Source organism: Barbus barbus (assembly GCF_936440315.1).
Source record: "Barbus barbus genome assembly, chromosome: 12".
In the NCBI taxonomy this organism is placed as follows: Eukaryota; Metazoa; Chordata; class Actinopteri; order Cypriniformes; family Cyprinidae; genus Barbus; species Barbus barbus.
The window spans coordinates 10,930,097-10,947,909 of record NC_136740.1 but is presented as its reverse complement, the minus strand read 5'-3'; the positions used below and the strand labels follow the sequence as shown (position 1 = coordinate 10,947,909).

The window sequence follows — 17,813 nt, the reverse complement described above, 5'->3', positions numbered from 1 at the left end:
ATAACCACAAAAAAAAATGGATTTGACCATTTTCACTTAGAAATTGAAATGATTAAATAATGAGATATTTTGATTACAAATTATTTATTTACTAAATCCATGTATTTTGCATTTGTATGTAATTTTTTTTTCTTTTTTGCCGTTGAGATTAAGATTGAAATGCGCGATCGTTTAATTTTTGTACTGATTCATGCTCTGCGCTAAACATTAAATGGTATATGTATGAAATTCCTTGATTACAGACCAAAAAGCACACATGCAAAAAAAAAAAAAAAACTTTTTTATGTTTCATCCAAATATAATACATTTCAAATATAAGAGTGACATTTATGATACATTCAGACTTCAGACCTCAAACTGTATTTACAATAGAGAGAATAAGAGGACAATTATCCATCATTAATGAATTACAACAGGAACCACTTTTACTCTGTGAAATGCTCTCCTTCCTTGGAAACATTTACCATAAATCTTGTTTAGTAACCAGTTTAACTGGGGTAGTTATAGTATCCACGTGTAAACCAGCATAACTTTGTAAACAAACTAGGCAGTAAAAAGAATGCATGAGATTTCCTCCTTTCCCAAATATATTATTTTGTATGAATCTACATTTCCTCCAAAATTCAATACTATTGTAAAAACATGGTACATTTTCAAAGTGCTGTGAAAGATTATATCCACCAGGCAGGTTTTAACTGTTCATCATACTGTACATGATTTATCAAATGTGATAATATTGCTTAAAGCCTATACGTGACATTTCTAAACCCATTACTTAACAAGTGAATATAAAAAGTTTTATGATCTCTGGAATGACCTTCTCCTTTTTTTCCTAAACAATAGTCAATAGTCAATTGTCCCAAACTAGCTCCAACAGGTCTCAGCGGAAAAGAGTTCCTCTCAGATTCAGTGCAGCGTTCGACTCTGACACATCTCATGAGGATAACTCTGAGATTTATTCACACAGGTCAGTGGTTTGGGGCAGAAGCGTGAGTCTGAACACAGGACTGTCACCAGGAAGGAAGGTTCAAAGGGCATGAACTCATGGTAGGAGTCAACGTCACACGTTACCTGTAACATAAGATTTGATCATTTTGATTATCACACGTTTGCTTGCTTGTGCATTTCTCATGACCTTTTCTCTGTACCTTAGTAAAGGAGGAGAGGAACAGGTGAATGTAAGAGAGGCCTGATAGAGATGAGTCTTCTGGATGCCTTGTGAAACTCATCTTATAAGCCTGTAAAGAAACAAATATCCAACATAAGAAAGAAAAATGTTGGGTTCATGGCTAACAATGAAAAGAGTATAGTTGTAGATTATAGCAGGGGTTTTCAAACTGTGGTCCAGGGACCCCCAAGGGATCACAAGGGAATGTTTGGGGGTTTGTTGAAAGTTCAGAGGGGAAATAAATTTAAATAAATTAGTAAATAAACAAACCTGACAGTACAGTACTATAATGGGAAGAAAAAAAAAATCACAATATAGTTCACCCAAAATTATAAATTTGCTGAATATCTACTCTCAGGCCATCCAAGATGAGTTTGTTTCTTCATTGGAACAGATTTGGAGAAATTCAGCACTACATCACTTTCTCACCAACTGATCCTCTGCAGTGAATGGGTGCCGTCAGAATGAGAGAAATGATAAAAACAGCTCAATGAATGGCTGATAATTGCTTTTTCCAGAGAAAAAGTCCATCCCCTGTTGTCCTTTCTCATCCAAATCCACCAACATATTTGTTTAGAACTCGTTTGGATTGATTTCGATTGTAAATGGTGCTTGATCTGCGCACATTTGTCTCCTTATTCAGACAAGACCATTTCTTTTAGTGGAGGAAGCATTATTATTTTTTTATTTTAGCCGGTTTTAAGTGAAAAAATAGTTCATTGGTGGACTGGACTCATGTGGATGTGACGGCACCCATTCACTACAGAGGTGAGCCGATAATTTAATACTAAATATTCTTCGAATATGTTGCAATATACAAAAAACAAACTCATCAATATCTTAGATGGCCTGAGGGTGGGTAAATTTCCAGAGGATAATCATATTTGGGGGTCCATGGCATAAAAGACTGAAAACCTTTGTACCAGAGTAGATTATCTTACATCCAGTGCCACTTGTAGAGCAGAGTACTGCATCCAAACCTCCTGCTGTTCAAAGGGGGAAAGAGAGAATGTGCCGACCCATCCTGGATCCTTGGTCACACTCAGATAATGAGACCATATGCACATGCTCTCTAACTCTGGATTGTTGGCCTTTGTGTGGACTAGTGATGAAAAACAGAAGGTGATTAAAAAGACTCACACATGCAGATTCAGATTGAGGTTCATATTGACTTACGATCAGGGAGCAGAAGGTGAAGAAGATCTTTAGCCATCAGAGATCCCAGTGTCCCATAATTCAGTGCCCTATAGAATAATGATGTAAACATTTTATATAAACATCTTTCATACATGCATATTTAAGCATCTTACATCCTCAGCACATAAAAGTAAAAGAGTGCATTCAAAAATGAGGCATAAAAACAAGGTCAAAAGGTCAGATTTTGTTTACTATCATTCAAGATAATACAAAATACCACTATTTTACTAAAAGTGGTGCAAAATATATCTTGGAATGTAATAGTACTTCCACTGAATGAATGTATGGTGTGACTTGATACCTGGGATATGAGGAATGGAAGAAGGGTGACACAAACATTCCAACAGGGAAGATGATATTATTTCCAGAGATAGATGGAGTGACAGACAAACTAGAGGTGAGGGAAGACATAAATGAAAAATGGATGATGGCTTAAAGTTGGCATCAAATGTAAATTCACCCTATCTATTTTCTAAATGTTGTGAACGTATTGTGAACTAGTCATCCATGAATGCGTTTTATTATTTATTTACTTGAATGTTTTATTAAAATGTAATATCTCGATCTTCCAGACTGACTTCTCCAATCATTTGTCCACTTAACCCTCCTTTTTTATGATCAACCTCAAGCGCACATTCAGATCTTCCACTATTCCCTATTTTCTTTTTAATTTTCAATAATCCATTTTCGCCCAAATGATCACAATTTGGAAGACAATATCTGCCGCTACTCCCGTTACTAAAAAAATGTAAACAAATTAAATATGAGACTAAAATGTGAATTAGTTAAATATGAACATAATGTCAGTTATTAGTCATTTAGTTCATATAAACTAAAAATTATTCTAATTACAATTTATATAGCACTTTTCTAAGCACTCGAAGCTCTTTACATTGTGAGAGGGGCTCTGATCATTCACCACCAGTGTGCAGCATCCACCTGGATGATACGACGGCAGCCATACTGCACCAGAGCGCCCACCACACACCAGCTTATAGGTGGAGAGGAGAATAAGTGATTGTTAGGATTTTTAGGGGATTGTTAGGAGGCCATGATGGTCAGAGGCCAATGGGCAAATTTGGCCAGGATGCCAAGGTCACACCTCTACTCTTTTTCAAAGGACATCCTGGGATTTTAATGACCACAGAGAGTCAGGACCTCTGTCATCTGAAGGACGATGTTTTTTTTTTTTTTTACAGTATCGTGTTTCCATCACTATACTGGGGCGCTAGGACCCACACAGACCCCATGGTGAGCACCCCCTCCTGGCCTCACTAACAACCTAGTTTTCCCAGGAGGTCTCTCATCCAGGTACTGACCAGGCTCAACGAGAGGGTGCTCGCTGCAGAGCCAAATGGGAGGACCTGGAGCTCTAGCTCTCCCGCGCTGGATGTAATGGGTGGAGCTAGACATCCAACCACACCCTAACCCTTCCCTTTACCCTATCGCTAAACACAGAGTTGGAGCTGGAGGTCATTTGGCCCTGCAGTGAGCAGTACTTGGGTTCAACCCTGCTTAGCTTGAGTGGGCAACCAGGTGAGAGCTGCAGAGTGATAGCTGCTGGCAATCTTGCACATTGCTGGCAAATTAGTTAAGACGTTTGAAGATGTACATGCATAATCCATGTATGGATATAAAATCATTTGTGCTGCAACTAACTTGTGCTTTATAATGTTTTTCAAATGTCACATTATTAGTATTATTATTATTTGGACTTGAGGGGATTAAATTATGATTTAAGATTAATTGATGATTTATAAAATAAAATATAAAAATAAAATAAATATATAAATTTATTATCTTATAAATACATATTTTATGTAAAACAATTCAATAAATATAAAATAACTATAATACATTTATATTAATAAACTATGTATACATTTGAAATACTGTACATTACAATTTTCTAAATAGCAGAATTATTGATTAAACATTAAAATATTATAAAAATCCAAAGATTTGACACTGATAAAACATTACCCTAAATGTCAGGGCAAATATGAGAGCATTACCCATCAGTCTGTGTGCCGTGTGAGAGCAGTCTGCTCCTGCTTTTCTTCTCCAGCACCAGCATCTGCAGGTAGTTGGAGAAAAAATCCTCCTCACTCAAAACCACCTAGCGCAGAGACAGAGAAAAACAGCCAATGAAGGAAGGAATTCATGAATGTTTCATTCACTAAACTGACATAATTCACTCATCGAAATGAATTCCAATTCATTCATTTACCTCTGCATAGAGATGGTTGAGTTCTGCATGACTGACGTTATTTGTTTTAGTGGAGAGTCTTGGATTAAGAGGTTTTATCTGAAAAATATACAAAATTATCTGAACATAGACCCATACAAAGTTTCAGTAAGGCTATTTTTGTATATGATTCATAACATACCTTATTCAAAATAAAGGCTGATGATCTGTCATCCCTCCAGATCAAATCTGTTAGTTTTTTCTTGAGGGACGAATAAACATCATGAGTCAACTCTTCAGCCTGGCAGTGAGAGAAAAACACTTGTCAAATGTCATGTGCCATTGGTTTATTAAATTCATGTTCATGCATAATCTTTTATTTCTTCATGAGGTCCAACCAAAATGCACCTCTTTCTGTGCATGTCTTTCACTAATTGCTTGACTGAGTAGAGTGTCAAACCCTCGCTCCATCTGCTGAACGCATCGCAACCAGCGTGGCATCTCCGAAAATCAAAAGACAATATAAGTGATATAAAATATAATGCAGTCTGCACTGCTTCACTTCACACAAATTGGCATTGTGGGTAATTCCTTCAATGCAGACCCACCTCCTCTGTGTCTCCAGTCGCAATGGAAAAGTTTCTCATTGTTTGGAAGAACCTCGAGTCCAGCGCAGGAATGAGTGTGTGCAACAGGCTAAAGATCATGTATGTATGAAGTGGACCGCTGCAGATATTTACACATAAGCAACACAAACATCTGTGTTAATAGTCAAGATACATCACATTTTCTTAAGAAAAAATGATTAAGTATATTTATATAATAGTGACTTACGTGCCCATCAACTCGTGCTGGACTTGCCATTCACTGATTGTCTGGGACATGTGAATAATATACGGGAGATTGTGGACTAAAACAAGATCTGATTGGCTGATAGGAAGAGGCTGAAATGTGGCATTTAGGCAAGCAAGCCAATCAATGCCTGGAGCCTGAGTCTGTGAGAGACAGAAAAAAAAATGATATTATCACACATCTTAGGTACTGTATATTATTTGGGTTAATGACATGATAATATTTTTTGTCCAGATCTATTATTGTATTAAAAATATATTTAAAAAAAAATATATATAAAAAATGCAATTCATTCACAAATAACTTGAATAAATGTATTCTATGATGTGCATGTTTTTCTGAATTTAAAAAAAATATATTTATTCATTCATTCATTTATTTATGTGGCATAATGTAAAAAATCTCAAGGTTTTAACTGTGCTATTATCATTATGATGAAAAAAGCCTCATTAAATGAAAGGAATTCTTAGAGAAATATTATATCAAAACTTCACTGCTTATTGAAAAACCTCTGTCAGCCAAATCCAAGTCATGTGGTTGTTATTGTTAACTAAAACTAAAATAAAATGTATTAATATTAAACTGTAACCTAAAATTAAAACAGTAACTAATAATATAAAATAAAAGGTAATTCAAAAGTATTAGTATTTAATAAATACTATAATAGTATTTGAATAATACTAAATTTACACAAACATAAAACGGACAAAAATATGAAAGAGAGGACCCTTGCAGACCCCCATGACTGTGTGTGAAGGTCAATATATGACTATAACATTGTAATATGATGCTACTGCAAAATTTATATTTTTATAATTCATTAATATATTTACAAGCAAATAATTTCTGATAGTAAAAATAGTAGAAAAACTGTTTTCACTTTGAATACATTTTAAACACATCTTTGAAAAATATGGAAATAAAATATAATATGTGACCCTGGACCACAAAACCATTTTCAAAATTGAGATTTATACAGTATCTGAAAGTTGAATAAATAAGCTTTCCATTGCTGTATGGTTTGTTAGGATCGGACAATATTTGGCTGAGATACATCTATTACTATTACTGATACTATTTGAACATCTGGCATCTGAGAGTGCAAAAAAAATCAAAACATTGAGAAAATCACCTTTAAAAATGTCCAAATGAAGTTCTTAGCAATGCATACTACTAATCAAAAATTAAGTTTTGATATATTTACAGTAAGAAATTTACAAAATACCTTCATGGAAAATCATCTTTATTTAATATCCTAATTATTTTTGGCATAAAAGAAAAATTGATAATTTTGACCCACACAATGTATTTTTGGCTATTGCTACAAATATACCCCAGCGACTTAAGACTGGTTTTGTGGTCCAGGGTCACATATGAGAAAAAATAAGGAAAATACTTTTACTTAATAATTACCACGTGACATAAATAAAGGTGGGGTAAATGATTTCTGGAAGCCAATGTTGATATTTGAAATCCGCAAAACAAACAAGCCCCTACCCCAAAAGGGTCTCGCCCCTATTTTGATAGCTCCACCCCACACATACGTAGCCTACGCAACCCAGGCAACGATTAGTTCAGTGAAACAAAGCAAAACCAATGTTACACCGTGTCTACACCGGACGGGAGCGGCTGCCGCGTTCTATTTATGATGTGTTAACACAAATTTCAAACGATTTTCAACAGTTGCTTTATCGCGTCCAGTGTAGGCAGACTTTAGCTGTTGCGCTGTGCCGTGTCCGGTGTTATTAACCTATCGTTAGTAGCCTTATCGTTGCTCAGACGTTTTCCTTTTGTTTTTTTTATCCGCCATCTTTCTGTCGCTCTCTCCTCCACATCATGAGCAGACACACCCCTTACTGCTGATTGGCTACAAGTTTGTTTTGGTACTCGGCCCCGACTCAGTTTTCTAAAGTGTTTTTGAAAAATACATACCCCACCTTTAAACTGAAGGTTTTCTTCTAAAAGGGATAAAAGTTTTTTCCAAAACCATATAAATTTCTAAGAATGTGGCACGTTTTAGATTTTTCTTTATCGTGGACAATCTTATTTTTGATTGATCTATTAACATATGCCATAGAGGAAATCAGATTTACACACAGACCTGTAGCTCTTTGATGGTAATTCTATGGTAGAGTAACTTCTGACTGAGACGGTAGTGGAGAGGAGCCGTGGCCAGAGCCAGAGTTGTGGATAGGGATACGTAAAGACCGCAGTGCTGAGTGGTTTCACTGGAGGGAACGCCCAAGAGATCCAAGTACTGACCACATGCCATGTAGAATGGACGCAAATACTGAGAAAGAGGAACAGAGACAACAAAAGGGAAGTTACCAAAATATCAAAGAACCATTATTAATAATCCATTATGAACACTTGTGGTGCTAAGTCGAACAGAAAATACTTACCCGACTACTTGCTTTGGATTTCTGTGTCTTGCTATTCCAGTCAATAGGGAATTGAAAATGAGGCTCATCAATCTATGGAAATGTACATGGACATTTTTATCCAACGTAAAGAGTGTAGAACATTCTCAAAAACAATGAAAATGGACCAAAATATTGAGGATTCATGTGCACAGGAGAATAATCACTGCTCAATAAAATGCCTCAAGGACGAAAACAAATAGAAAAGTACAGGTGCATCTAAAAATGTAAAGTAAGACATTTCAAAAGTTTTTTTTTGTTTTAATTTTGATGATTAGAGCTTACAGCTCATGAAAGTCAAAATCCAGTATCTCAATATATTAGAATATTTATATTTGAGTTTCATTAAACGACCATCTATACAGTATAAATTTAGGGTATCTCTTGTTCTTTGAAACCACAATAATGGGGAAGACTGCTGACTTGGCAATGATCCAGAAGACGAACATTGACGCCCTCCACAAAGAGGGTAAGTCACAGAAGGTCATTGCTGAAAGGAGTGGCTGTTCACAGAGTGCTGTATCAAAGCATATTAAATGCAAAGTTGACTGGGAGGAAGAAATTGGGTAGGAAAAGAGTCAGTGCATCAAGAGTCACCACGCTCAGACATCTTCAGGAAAAGGGCTACCAAGCCACTTCTGAAACAGAAACATCGTCAGAAGCATCTTACCTGGGCTAAGGAGAAAAAGAACTGGACTGATGCTCAGTGGTCCAAAGTCCTCTTTTCAGAAAAATTTCAATTTTGCATTTCATTTGGAAATCAATGTCTGGAGTCTGGAGGAAGACAGGAGAGGCACAGAACCCAAGCTGCTTGAAGTCCAGTTTGAAGTTTCCACAGTCAGATGATTTGGGGTGCCGTGACATCTGCTGGTGTTGGTCCATTGTGTTTTATCAAGTCCAGAGTCAATGCAGCCATCTACCAGGACATTCTGGAGCACTTTATGCCTCTATCTGCTGACAAGCTTTATGGAGATGCTGATTTGCTTTTCCAGCAGGACTTTAGCACCTGCCCACACTGCCAAAACCACTTCCAAGTGGTTTGCTGAGAATGATATTACTGTGATTGATTGGCCAACATGCCTGACCTGAACCCCATATGGAATCTATGGTATATTCAGAGGTGTAAAAAGTACTCAAAAATTTTACTTAAGTGAAAGTACAGATACTCAGTGAAAATTTTGCTCAAATAAAAGTACAAGTATCTGGCCAAAAACATACTTGAGTAAAAGTACAAATGTACAACTTTAAATTGAACTCAAGTATTAAAAAAGTAGAAGTACTTTCTTTCCTGACAAACATTAAGAAGTTTGGTTAAGGGGAGAAAACGAAACAAAATGCAATGGCCCAGGTCAAACACGTATATCTAGTGCAACAACAATTAAAATGCAGCACAGTGGAACACAGGGAAAAAAATACAAGGAAAGGGATTAAAAGGAAACTCCATCCTTTCCACCCTCATGCCATCCCATATGACTTTCATTTATCAGATGAACACAAACTAAGAGTTTTAGAAAAAAAAAAATGACGTGTATGGGACATCCAAAAATGACACTTCAAAAATGTGAATATGACAGTAACTCATGCAACCCCTGTTAATGAAACAGTGTCTTCTTAAGGGAAACAATAGGGATATGTAAGAAGGATACAAATACTAATATTTTAAAGGGCACCTATTATGCAAAATCCACTTTTACATGGCGTTTGGATATAAATGTGTGTCGGCAGTGTGTGAACACAACCACCCTGCAATGATAAAAATCCACCCAAATCCCCTTTAAACCAAGTCTCAGTAGGCCTGCCGTTTTGATTCTCACCGCAGTGTGACCACATATTTCGGAGGGCCGGGCCACGGCGGCTGATTGACAGCCCTGCATTGCTATAGTTTCTTCCCTCAGCTGTTACGCTGTCCTTAATTTTCTCCACGCTCAAGCAGATATAACGACAACAATGTCTCGCAAGCAATCCCGGTGCTCTGTGTGCTCTGTATTTGGATGTAAGACTGAACATAAGAGTCTTCGATTTCTCCCAACATCTGAGCTGCTGAGGACGCTGTGGATTACTTTCATGTTTCACGGTAATGCGCCTCAGAATCTGCCTAGATACGTGTATCGCTCCAGACTCCTTTGTGAATGTCATCTCGTTATAGTGCTTAGAGTTTTAACCGTATTTGTGAGCGTACATTAAGTAACTGATCAACGCCGTGCTTGTGAGATTAGTTTGCGCCGTTTGTAGCGCGACATTAGTTCGGTAGCACGGTCGCGCTGCTCATTGCATTTGACTTCCCATATGTACGGCCAAACACCGGTTCTCTCGCTCTCAGTTATGTTGCTTCTACCTGCTGTTTATTGCTGTAGATATGCAATGCAGAGAAACTTATACGCAACGCCCTCTTCTGGAGACGGGTCGGGAATATGCAGCTCATTTGTATTTAAAGCCATACACTCCAAATCAGCTCTTTTTTAGACACACCCCAAAAATGACATTTTCCAACTGTTATAATAAATTATCCGTTGGGTATTTTGGGCTGAAACTTCGCAAACACATTCTGGGGACACCCAAGACCAATATTACATCTTGTAAAAGGGGCATAATAGGTGCCCTTTAAACTTGACAGTTGTGTTCACTTTGTGTGGTTTCTGAAGTGGTCCTGTCCCCTTGCATTTTATGGACTAAAAAAAATCTTTGCTTGTGTTCAACTAAAGATAGCAAAGAATTACAGCATTAATGTTTTGAAAGGCCACTTGTTTGTGAAAGTGAAAAAGTGAAGTGAATGTGACCAAGTATGGTAACCCATACTTGGAATTAGTGCTCTGCATTTAACCCATCCTAAGTGCACACACACCGTGAACACACACCCGGAGCAGTGGGCAGCCATTTATGCTGTGGCGCCCAGGGAGCAGTTGGAGGTTCGGTGCCTTGCTCAAGGGCACCTCAGCCGTGGTATAGAGGGTGGAGAGAGTGCTGTACATTCACTCCCCCACCTACAATCCCTGCGGGTACTGAGACTCGAACCCGTAAACTTTGGGTTACAAGTCCGACTCTCTAACCATTAGGCCACGACTTTTTGTGTTGTCTATTCAACGTCACTGTCTAAAAAAGTTTTTTTCTCAGCAAATATTGATAAATAATTATTTGCAAATAATTTGGTTAATTAATGAGCAAATCATGTAATTATTAAGATTTTTGTTTTTTAAATCATTGACAGTCCTAATTTCTACTCAGTGTGGCATATAATTACATATTAGAAATACAATGTATCCGCTACCTGGTAAGAACATCACTAAACATGAAATACAGTTAATTTAACATACAATGTTTATTTAAACACTTTTTAAATAAAATTAATTGTAAAAATATTAATTGTATTTAAATTCTTATCACTGATTTTATTTGCACTCAATCTTGTGCGTTCAGATAATATATTACACAGCTAATGGCTCTATCAAAACAGAATGAATAATAAATAAAACTTATGGGGGAAAATGCAACTTTGCTACCTCAATATGCTTCCTCAGATCTGATGGTGAACTTTTGAAGCCAGACATTTACCAGATGAAAGTCATAACTGAAGTAGAAATGTGTGTGCTTTATGCATGAAAACAGTGATCATTGGTTCTCACATCAGGCACGCACGTTTGGGCTTCCGTTTACCATATTTAAAGTGCATAAGAAAATAAAAATGTAATGTACTTTTCATGATGAAATAAAATTGTAAGGAGTAAAAGGTAATGTTTTTTTCTTCAGAAATGCAATCACGTAAAAGTACAAGTAGTCAGTTTAAACTGTACTTGAATAAAGTACAAATCCCCCAAAATAATACTTAAGTACAGTAATCAAGTAAAATTACTCAAGTATTTTACACCTCTGGGTATATTTTCAAGAGAAAGATGAGAAACAGTCGATCCAACAATCCAGACGAGCTGAAGGCTCAATAGTGTCTCAGCAGAGCCACAGGCTGATCGCTTCCATGCCATTCCTCACTGATGCTGGAGTTTGTGCTAAAGGAGCCCTGACAAAGTACTGAGTACATAAATGAACATACTTTAAAGAACTTGAACTTTTCTGCTTTGCAAATCCTTTTTTTGATTGATCTTAGGAAATATTCTAATATTTTGAGATGCTGGATTTAGACTTTCATGAGCTGTAAACTCTAATCATCAAAATTAAAACAAAAAAACTTTTGAAATGTCTTACTTTACATGGAATGAATCTAAAATATATATGAAAGTTTCACTTTTTGAAAGAAGTTACAAAAAAATTCAGTTTTTCACGATATTCACATTTTTTTAATGCGCCTGTAATTGTCACTTTTTATCTAACAGTTCAGACTCTTCAGAATTGAGCAGTCTAAACATGCAATTGCAAAAAAAAAAAAAAAAGACAAAATTGTGAGAATTGGGCTACTACAAGCTTTTTAAGCTTTAAATAAAAAAAGGTAATTGCGTTTTTTTTTCTTCTAATTCTGACTTTTTGTCTCAGAAATGCAAGTTTATATCTAGCCTCTCTGAGTAAATATATCCCAAATCTGAATTTGAAGAAAAAAAGTAAACTGAGATATAAATTGAGAATAGTAAGGAAAAAGTTAGAATTGTGAGATAAAAAGTCCTTTTTTATTTTTTTGTTCAGGGGCATAAATAAACTTCCATACAAAATACATGTAATCAAATTATAATCAAAGCAGTGAAATGCCTCAAAACAGAAAAAAAACGGTGCCCATGAACTATTTTATGGGGTCTTTACAGCACATAATTGCTAGGACACCATTTTCTCAATACTTAGGTCAAGTCTTCACACTGTTCTCAGTTTAACAGTTTTGAAAATGTATGTACACATGCAAATTATAGGTACACAGAATTTTGGTAGAGGCTGTGTCTGAGTGAGAAAAGAAATCATGTAGCTTGAAAGAAGTAGTCACTGAATGCATTTGTGCCAAAGCAAAGATAAATGATCCCCAGTCTAGCCCACGTAGACTGCTGTTCACCTAAGTATTGAGAAAACTGTAAATCAAGCTACTAAACTTTAAACCATGCTACCAATTGCTTATATTCTACCTTCATTAGTAATCACCTGTATGTAGTGTTGATCAGAAGCCGTTTGCTCTTCACCAGGGTCTGACCCTACATACACACTGAAGAAAGGAAATGTGGAGTACTGGCTCATCAGCAGGGCGAGGGTGGTGTTAAAATCTGTCTGATTCCATCCGTTTGATACTGCCCAACCACCTAACTACACACACCGAGAAAAAGAGAGAGAGAATCAAAAGATAAACAACACTGGAGTAAAATGCATGATGCAATGCAGGTTCTTTTAGTTTCCTTTATCCTAAAAAGTGTGTGTACCTGCTGGAGGAGTGTGAGGAAGGGTTTTGAACCCACTTTTTCTGGGGATTCTGCATCCATGCAGGTCTTGAAGTATTTCTTTGCTTTCTGTTCTGCTGCACTCATAGAAACACCCTCCTCAGGAGCCTCTGATCACACAGGGATCATACTGATTGAATGTCAAAGATGATTCAAGATTGTTTTATACAATTAGTTATCATAAATAACTACTGAGATTAACCATTAGATAACTTAAACCAGCCAAAGATGGCTTGCTGGTTTTAGTTGGCTTAAGATGGTTCTCCACACATTCATCCTGAATATTTTTTCAATGCATCTTATTGATCTTATTGTGAAAGAGGCAACCGTGCATGTTTATTTTTTTTATTAGGGGTTCAAGCCATAGACTGTAAAAAAGGATAGAAAAGTGGAGCCAAAACATTCTCAGTATGGCAGCTGTCATCTTGCGAAAAAGATGTCATTTGGAGCCTAAACCGTCATGTCATTAGAATCCTTGGCTCACGCCTCAGACTCGATTATATGAAATGTTTGATTTTTTGAAAAACATACTTTTTGCGAACTAGTCCTAGGTTTTTCGCCCAATCGGAACCAAACCAGTCCAGAAAGATTTTCAGGAGAATGAATATCAATAATTATCAAAAAAAGTTTAACTTTCAACTCGCCATCGCAAAGGGGTGCCAAAATGTTTGAAAGGGCCGGGGGCCACTTTTAGTAAAATGCCTATAAATTTCTGAACTGAAAGAGACATCTTCGTCAAACTCAGAACACTTATGTATGAACTCAATCTGAGGTCACAAGAAAAAAATCTTGGCCACTTGGTGGCACTATAAGAGGGAAAAAAGTAAAATGGCTATAACTGTGCAACCATTTGTCCTATCATGAAAATCCAAAGCACCACAAGTGTCTACAAGGCCATTTGCGTATCTCAAAAAACAAGGCCGCCATTGGCCAATGAAATCTGAGCACCTGTTAGACAAGGTTAACCCTAAAAGAGGCAACGTATCCTGTGGGATACAAACATTTGAGAAGCTGTGGGGAGAAGCAGTGAAAGTGTAGGTCTTATTTCTTGGTTTCATTTTGAAAGGGTGTTTGTTGTGAATATTTAGATGAGGTGACTTTTGTTTCTACATTATTTTTTTCGCTCACAGGAAGCATTTAAAACTGCATGGCCGCCTGTAGTGGGAAATCTGCTCACCCTCCAATAAAAGTTGATCTAGTTCACATATTTACACATGTTGGAGGGGACTTACCTGTTTAAAAAGCTATTATTTATCATTAGCTTATTAGGGTTACATTGAAATTTTATAAATTAAATGCTTAGATTTTTTGTAATCAGTCTCTAAATGTTTGTATATCATGGGATACGTCGCTCTTTTAGGGGTATAAATCAAGATATAAAATATATACATAGACAAAAAAAAAATCATGAAATTGTATTATTTGAGTTCCAAAATAATAAGATATAATAAGATATATATAAAGAAATAGAAATAAATTAATTTTCTGATGTCTCTTTATGGTTTTGCCCTTTTTAGGGTTAATGGAGGCCGATCGGAATGAAACTCGGTGGGCCTGTTCCGACTCACGGCCCCAAAGGTCGGAGAGAAATTTGAAAGAAATCGGCCACTGGGAGGGCGATATCGCATTTTTCAAGGGCGTAAACGATTGTACGTCGCATGGTTTTTCGCACATACGCACGATATTCATGCAATAGAACTCCTCATTCTGGACAACTTTGCCTCTAGAACCACTGCTGTCAATCAAATCGTTTGTTAAATGATTGAGAGGATGTAAAAAACCTACTTTTGCGAACTAGTCCTAGGTTTTTCGCTCAATCTGGCCAAAAAAATGACCCGAAATCCTATAATTCAAATTTACCCAAAATCCTATAAAGCCTAAAGGAATACTCAAAACTTCATGAAACCTGCTGAGCTCATGTGACAGGTGATTCTAAACAAGCATGCAAGGTTTTAAACGGACTGGACCACTGCTGGTGCTATAACAGTCATAAACGTTAAAAAAACATCATATTTATATGGAAATGCCTTAAGCTCTTGAACCCCGGTAATAACTGCTAGCAGCTATGTTTATTATTATGATTTTTGTAATTATTGTAACTTTTAATCAAAATGCCATCACTCTATCTTCCAGTCAAACAACAGACTTCTCACTGGTGACATATACCAGATTTCTCCAATCATTTAGTAAACTTAAAACTCCGCCCCTTTCTTAGATCGACTTCCTCCATCCAATCTGATAATCCGTTTTGCTCAAATGTTTGTCACAATGTGGAAGAAAAGATTTACTGCTATTTACATTACAATGCAACTTTTTTTGTCCCAGCCAGACAGGAAAAAAGTGCCCCAGACACCTTTAAAACCAACAGACGACAGAGACGAGTCTGACCGTCTAGAAGACCTGCAAACCAGCTTAGTCTCAGGAAGACAGACAGATATGGAACCTGAAGACACTATGAAACTGTGTCATTTGTTCCATTTAAGGTAAAAAAAAGAAAAACGGTGAAATTTCACTAACCTAATATTTCCTTAATAGTTTTCAGTAAAGCAGTCTTTCTGTCTGGAAATTTGACTAGCCATCCATCACTTTTTCCTTGAACATCTGTCTCTCTTCTCATCCTCACTTCCCTCTTTTTGTCCAGTTCTCCTCTGTCTTCATTGGAGATCCTCTTGACACTGTGTCTTCGAGCACTGGTGGAAGATCCACCTGTCCCACAGGCAAACAGGAAGTAGTCACAGGGGTGAGAAAAGGGATCCATGGCAGCAGAAAAATGCTCTGATGCTCTTATACAGGCAGGAGAAAGGCAAGGAGGAGCAGCTGGAACAAGAGAGAGAAATTACGAACCACTATTATTAAAACTATACCAGAAGTTCTACTGTACTTCCTAGTTGTTTGTACCTGATTTCCATTGTGATGTCCAGGGGTCTGCAGTCTTTTGCAGGTGAGAATAGACCCCCAAACCTAAAGCAGCTGCAAAGAGAGAGAAGGAAAAGACAACCAATAGGAGCCTGCGGTACTTGTTGCAGCCCACTGGATTTGGTTGAGACTGTTCCTCTGATGTTGTGACCATTTCCTGTGGGGATAGAAAGTTAGCAAATGACTCTCTTTATGTTTTATTGAGATGGACGTGTTGTATGGAAATGTCCATTTAAAAGCACAACTGGGGAAAGCAGGAATGCATAACTCATAGACTTTATGATGGATTGAAATTACACTGGCAGTCAAACATCCAACCGCAATAAGAGCGAGTCCAAGGGATGTTCACTAAAGAACAATGAAAATGAAGAAACACAATTGTTTCATTAATAGTTAAAGTAGTGAAATTGATGTCTTTCATGCTTTAAGGAAAAATTTACATTTCCCTGCTTAACATACAGCTTCTCATCAAATTAAACACATGACATTTTGATTTGATATATACTTTCTTTCTTTTTTATGCCTTACACGATGGTTGGAGAGCTGTCAGGAAGTTATAGGAAAGGACAACAAGCCGAGATTCGACCTCGAGTTGACCGAAGGGAATCAGCTCTTCCTTTACAATGTACAAAATAGGCCAAGCAACAAATGAGCTCGATAACAATATTACAGCAATATAACAATATAAAAAAAGTTCACTCTGGTCGTTTTCATTACAGTCGATAACGGCACTAAATGGCGCCATATGAAACAAGAAAGGTTCACATTAGCTAAGTGAGATTTTGAGAGAAAATTTCCATTTGTCCATAGTCAATAGTGTAAATGTATGAAGCACAGTGTCACTTTACCAAGCAGATTTCGCCAAACAGCGGAAAATATAACTACATTTCTTATAGCCTATATACTGTATAAAAAGAAAGTAGCACCGATTTCAGTAACCTGGATGAATGAAATGATATAGCAGTGTTGATGGACGACGGTGCTGCGATTGACCAATCAGAGTCAAGAATTCTAGAGTTGTGTAATTGAGCAGCATCGTGAACTTCCAAATTTGCAGTAACCTCAGGTTAAGTTCCTTGCATACGGGCACATTGTTAGTGACTAGAGGACATTGAAATGGTAGGCTTGACTACACCACACCACCCATGTATTATATACTAGAAAACGTTATGACATGAAGCAGAACTTTAAAATTTAGGCAACAACTCTACAGCACACTGCTAAAAGTGCTTGGTGGAGCATATGGGTAACCCGAGTTCGAATCTGGCTTGTGGCGTTTCTTGATCCCATGCCACCTTCTTCTGTCATTTCATGTGACTACCACTGTCCTATTAATAAAACTGGCAAAAGACCAAAACTTAAAAATAGATAAATCTTGAAAGCCTCACCTGATGAACAGCTGGGTTATCATCCATCCTGTGCTGCTGCTTTCTTCTTTTGTGTCCGTTTGGTCAGGATTCTTCCTATATAATGTTCTTCCAGCGAAGCTTTCTATTTCGTCACACTGTTCCTCTGTCTATCTGTCCTCCGTCAACCACAAGTCATCCAACTACTATCTTCCCTCATCACACTCTCTGTTCCCTCTTTGACTGACTGATAAACACGTGACTTGGCTTCCCACAAGACCCCTCTCTTTTACACATACATAAATGGGGCATTTCTAGAAATATTTCCCAAATCTCACAGTTTCTTAAAATTATGAGGGCCAGAAGATG

The 17,813-nt window shown here is 37.0% G+C and overlaps 1 protein-coding gene across 2 annotated transcripts; it reads right to left on the bottom strand.

The window, feature by feature from the left end:
• Positions 1-261: 261 nt before the first annotated feature.
• On the bottom strand, positions 262-17,671 carry kel (Kell metallo-endopeptidase (Kell blood group)). Of its 2 annotated transcripts, XM_079430382.1 has the most exons (18): positions 17,487-17,671; positions 16,081-16,255; positions 15,700-15,999; positions 13,165-13,292; positions 12,893-13,051; positions 7,808-7,879; positions 7,507-7,695; positions 5,388-5,548; positions 5,162-5,279; positions 4,962-5,054; positions 4,756-4,854; positions 4,596-4,673; positions 4,381-4,484; positions 2,667-2,756; positions 2,345-2,412; positions 2,110-2,270; positions 1,149-1,238; positions 262-1,071 (listed from the first exon to the last, which is right to left on the bottom strand). In XM_079430382.1, the coding sequence occupies exons 1-18, from the start codon at positions 17,511-17,513 to the stop codon at positions 907-909; spliced, it is 2,277 nt and encodes a 758-aa protein (XP_079286508.1). In that variant the 5' UTR covers positions 17,514-17,671; the 3' UTR covers positions 262-906. The 2 variants fall into 2 exon arrangements, with proteins under 2 accessions (XP_079286508.1, XP_079286509.1); XM_079430383.1 differs by lacking the exon at positions 4,962-5,054.
• Positions 17,672-17,813: the final 142 nt, after the last annotated feature.